Source organism: Sebastes fasciatus, chromosome 4 (assembly GCF_043250625.1).
Source record: "Sebastes fasciatus isolate fSebFas1 chromosome 4, fSebFas1.pri, whole genome shotgun sequence".
Taxonomy (NCBI): domain Eukaryota; kingdom Metazoa; phylum Chordata; class Actinopteri; order Perciformes; family Sebastidae; genus Sebastes; species Sebastes fasciatus.
In genome coordinates this window covers 15,620,908-15,626,190 of record NC_133798.1, presented here as the reverse complement: position 1 = coordinate 15,626,190, position 5,283 = coordinate 15,620,908, and the positions used below count along the sequence as shown (strand labels likewise).

Genomic DNA, 5,283 nt, shown 5'->3' with positions numbered 1-5,283 from the left:
CTGTGTCTTTGGTCCCTCAACCATCAAACTTTCACATCATGTTGCGCTCAAATTTGAGATCTGCTGCCACCTGCAGTCTGACTTTTGTACTATATTTGGAAGGGGAGAGACATTTTTTTACAAAAACTAATTATAATTAACTGTAATTCAACTAGTATAAACTCAGCTGAAATGTATACATGTTCTTGACAAATATTTCTCTGTTTAATGGGAGGATCATAATGCACAATATTGTGTTTTTGTGGGCAAGTACAGATGTGACAAGGGTTCAAAGGACAGTCATAAATGTTGTGTTTACACAAGAGTTTTACCATCAGCAGTGCCATTTACGAGAAGTTTTAGGTCGCACGGGTGAACAAGGAAGACTCAATTTCTTTTTGGTAAAATTTAATGAAGCATTTCAATAGATAAAACTGTTTCTAATAAGTTCCGGTAAATCGATGTCTTGCTATCAATTCTGATATATATTTGTTAGATAATTGCTTCACTATACAACTGTTGTCTGGTTATTTAATGACTGTATTGCACAGAAAATAGGTCAAGTGTGTGTTGGTCACTTCCAGCAACTGAAAAGGAAGGAGGAAGTATGCAGGAAATACTGTCAAGTGAAGTGGAAAAAAGCAGCTCAATGAGGCATGGCATGGGAATATTACTAATTTGTAATTTTGCATATTAATTCTAAATGAATAAATGTTAAATACAAATTTGTTAGACTGCGCTAAATGTAAAGAATTTGGAGAACAGCCCATCTATACTGATAAATACAATGTTAACGTACAGTAGTTTGCAGTTTCAAAACAGAGCATTTGCAAGGTCTTTGTATTTTATTACTGCCAGTATTGATGATTTATTTTACTATGTATGGTAACCCATATGGTATGGTACCACTGGATGGAATGGTTTGACATCACAGGCTAATATAATAATCATTTTTGTTACAGTAACACTTTGCAAATATGACTGTAAGGGCTGAATCAATGTAAAAGAGAGTGATAAAGCAAGACACATGTACCAGTGCAGTAGCAGAGGGCATGTATTCTAGTTACAGCTTTTTAGGGCAGATGATTTGCATAATTGTGGGGCTGTTCTGTCACTGGCTTTCAAGGGTCATAAAAGATAGAAGGTTATCCATAAACCCAAGACAGACGGAAAGCTGACGGTTGATGAGTGTAGGTCATCGAAAAGATACATAGAAAAAAGGGATATTTTTCCTCTTGGATAAACTGTAATCATGCCATACTATGAGGATTCGATTAAGAAAATGCTCCCTAAGGTAAGAATGATCATCAACAATTGAAAGAATAATAAATTCTCTCTAAATCAAACACAAACAATGAATTGTATGGATAGAATCGGTGTATATTTTTGTCAGTGTTTGATTTGTATCCTTTTGTTTTGAAGAAATATCTTCGCAAACATGTGGCCCATGAAATATGCCTTGCATTGACTCACTTCAAAAGCCTTGTGCCTATGATGGATAGATATGGTAAGAAGCTAAATAACAATCAATCAACATGTGGAAAAATTTCAACAAGTGCTCTAAATTATACAGTCATTGTTTCATTTTTACAGTTTACAATGATGGAACCACCAAGGACTTGATGAGTCTGACCGGAACCATTCCTGTCATGTTTGAAGGTAACAATGACTTTGCATTTTATACTGATTGATCCTATTAAACAGCTTAATTTGACGTGGATTCTGATCAATTTGAATAAAAAATAAGAAAGACACAGCTTGTAATCTCTCAGAATATGCTAGATACTGTATAAAACCTTTCCCCCTGTTCTCATACAAGATAAGAGCTACAACATCCCGGTATGCCTGTGGATTGAGGATAGTTACCCCTTAACTGCTCCCATCTGCTATGTCAGACCCACACAGGACATGATGGTCCTCAGTGGGAAGTATATCTCCAACAATGGTGAAGTCATGCTGTCTTACCTGGAGGAGTGGAAAAGTGTGAGAATTGAAATTTGATCTTGTATTCTTTGCATGACAAAAGAGATGGCGTCAGGGTTTCAGCTTTACATGTTATATTGGTGTGACTTTGCCTTTCTCCTATCAGGGTGAATGTGACCTAGTGAGCCTACTACAGGTGATGGTTGCCATGTTTGGAGACTTCCCCCCTGTATGTACGCAGTCTCATCCAGAGCCAGAACAAGCCCCTTGTAAGTAACACTCACACAGACAGGAAGTAAGGCTCCATGTAGTTGCAAAACAACACTATCTGTGCCCTAGATACAAGTTGATAAGACAGATTCCTATCTAGGCCACACCCGATTCAGTGTTCATCACCTTCTCCCTGTCAACATGTTTATGAATTTGTTGTAACTGATAAGGACCTTCTAAAATGAAAATTATATCCTTATAGGTTGGCTACAGTTCCACAGACAAGCTGAGGTGCGTTCAAAGGCAGATGGAAGTTTGTACCTGCATTTAGCCAGAGAAGATGATCTACCGGTATCTCTCCAGGACAAACATGAAACCAACTGTTAGTTTTTTTGTGGAATTTGACGATGATTTGTGAGTTGGCTGTGATGAAATGTTTGATATACGGTGTCAGATGGTATCCATTGATTATTTTACGGTTAACAATTAAGAATTCCAGACAAATTATAGCATGCTGTATGTCTATTTTTCAAATGATTTAGACTGTAAATGTCAAGCAGCACCTGATGAAAACATATTGACTGTGTTTGGTGTGAATGTGTTGCATTCTTTTTTTATGTTTTTATTATGAATATAAACTAATTTGGCATTTGAATGCCTGTGTGTTAAAAGACTCTAATTGCTTTACAGGTAACTCATAAAATTGTGCCTTAACTCCACCCTGAGGCATTTGTTGTGTTCTTATCCACAAATGTGTTGGACTTTTGACCGATAAAGATAAAAGTTAATCATTTGAAGGATACTCACGCACAGCCAGGTGCAGCCCAATAAACCATGATATATTATAGAAGTTTAACTCTATACATTTTTTCTAACTTAATTTTTACAGAAAATATAGAACAGACATTCTGATACCTCTTCAGTTAAGCTGAAAAACTATTGCTTACAATTAGAGCTGTCAATCGATTCAAATATTTAATCGTGATTAATCATATTGTCTTTAATTAATCGTGATTAATCGCAAATTAATCTTACATTTTTGATCTATTCAAAATGTACCTTAAAGGGAGATTTATCAAGTATTTAATACTCTTATCAACATAGGAGTGAGCAAATATGCTTGCTTTATGCAAATGTATGTATATATTTATTATTTGAAATCAATTAACAACACAAAACAATGACAAATATTGTCCAGAAACCCTCACAGGTACTACATTTAGCATAGAAAATATGCTCAAATCATAACATGGCAAACTCAAGCCCAACAGGCAACAACAGCTCTCAGTGTGCTGACTTGACTATGATTTGTCCAAAACTGCATATGATTATCATAAAGAGGAGATGTCTGTTAAGGGGAGACTTGTGGGTACCCATATAATCCATTTTCATTCATATATCTTGAGGCCAGAGGTTAAGGGACTTCTTTGAAAATGGCCATGCTAGTTTTTTGACTGCCAAGTAAGTATGACATTGTTGGTACCAATGGATTCCTTATGTTTTTGTAGTTTCATATGGTGTCAGTATCTTCACTCTAGCTTTAAAACTGAGCCTGTTACAACCTACAAATTGCAAGTTGCATTAATGCGTTAAAGAAATTAGTGGCGTTAAAACAAATTTGCATCAACGCATTATTATTGTGTTAACTTTGACAGCCCTACTTACAACAGCTTCTCAGTAACTTCTTTCGGAAAATGTTTCAGTCGAAGCATAAGCTAAAACTAACCACAACTTTTCACACAGAAAATTATCAATCAATCAATCAAACTTTATATGTTTAGTACCTTTTATACAGGTTAATGCAGTTCAAAGTGCTTCACAGATGACTGACAAGCCGGACGTAAGACAGAACAAGTGTAAACCGTGAAAACATCAAAAAAGACAAAAAATATTTATTTAGCAATGTGATCATTTGAGAGCAATTGTTTGAAATCATTAAGAGACACCCAACTCCTCTCACTGCTGACGTCACCTGCGGACCGGAAGCAGTCAGGTGGAATACCGGAAATTCCTTTTGTTGATGATCGGATATATTTATTTTCGGCCTCTTTCTATTAACTAACTAACTATTAATCAACCTGTTGTTCTATTATTATTTAATGTACTTAATCTTGGCGCGTTAACAAAAGAGGCATTACTCGTGTTGGACTGAAAGGGTTTCATGTAGACACCGAGTTAATTTCTTAATCGTAGTCGGGGCCCGAGGCTGGGCTAACTATAGTTAAGACCAAAAAGACCACGCGAGAGTATGACAATAATTTCACTTAAAAACTTTAAAGGGACTATTTGTAACTTTGTACGCGCATAAATGTAGCGGGTCGTCACACATGCGCGCTCGCATATGCGCGTTCGCGTGTAGCCGCTGTACCCTCCTCCTCTGCCTGCCTGCCTTCACTCAGACAGAGGGCGCGTTCTCAGCTCGCTCCACCTCTAGACGTGAACGCGCGCTCACTCCACACTGCTGAAGAGTTAGTTTAGCTCTGAGAATATCTAGTGAATGCACAGGGGACGTTTGTGCAGAAATAACTGCTGCAGCTCCTCCAGACCAACAGAGATTTTCCGTGTCTTGTGAAGTGACCGAGCTGTGCAGAGAGTTACGTTGTCTTCTCGTTACCGACCGGGTGCCGGTGTCTCCTCTGCTCTCTCCGGCTGCGGGCGGAGAGAGCAGAGGAGACATGCTGCAGAGCCCCGCTGCCTCAGCCTGCACTTAGGCAGGAAAAGCCAACACTAGGATCAGATCTAAATCATGTTCATGGAGAGACCTTCGTCTGGTCAGCTAACATTACTGCCAAGCAGCTGAAATATAGAGTGATATTGTGGTTTTAGCTGACGTGTGTCGCCTCACTGTTTTGAGCGATGCTCGTTCAGGTATATTTAGAGCGAGCAAGCGCGAGCCCGACGCTGACTTTCGTTGATTTCACGGCCGCAGGTGTCGCTGTTAAGAAGCATTTCTGAAAGTTACAAATAGTCCCTTTAAAATATTGCATACTTTCATTGTCTTCTTTCACAAATACAAAGAAGTTAGGCTTTTTTGGGGGTAAATTTACACTTGCGAATGTGGAACTTCGCGAGAATTAAAGAAAATAAAATATTAAAGAAAATAGATTAATAAGAAAGAATGCATTACTGTCTTTGTCACTGTAATCATTGCAACCAAATATAATATTTCTA

At 37.8% G+C, this 5,283-nt stretch overlaps 1 protein-coding gene across 1 annotated transcript; it reads left to right on the top strand.

The window, feature by feature from the left end:
- Positions 1-1,133: 1,133 nt before the first annotated feature.
- On the top strand, positions 1,134-2,831 carry LOC141765930 (tumor susceptibility gene 101 protein). Its single transcript, XM_074632253.1, has 6 exons — positions 1,134-1,273; positions 1,402-1,486; positions 1,573-1,638; positions 1,799-1,962; positions 2,069-2,171; positions 2,375-2,831. Exons 1-6 carry the CDS (start codon positions 1,232-1,234, stop codon positions 2,497-2,499), a joined length of 585 nt encoding a protein of 194 aa, XP_074488354.1. The 5' UTR covers positions 1,134-1,231; the 3' UTR covers positions 2,500-2,831.
- Positions 2,832-5,283: the final 2,452 nt, after the last annotated feature.

Bases quoted from the DNA above. Each gene is read 5' to 3' on its own strand.
- LOC141765930 (XM_074632253.1), top strand. From the start codon at position 1,232: ATGCCATACTATGAGGATTCGATTAAGAAAATGCTCCCTAAG. The intron at 1,274-1,401 runs GTAAGAATGATC...TTTGTTTTGAAG, and splicing joins TTAAGAAAATGCTCCCTAAG to AAATATCTTCGCAAACATGT. The intron at 1,639-1,798 runs GTAACAATGACT...TTCTCATACAAG, and splicing joins CATTCCTGTCATGTTTGAAG to ATAAGAGCTACAACATCCCG.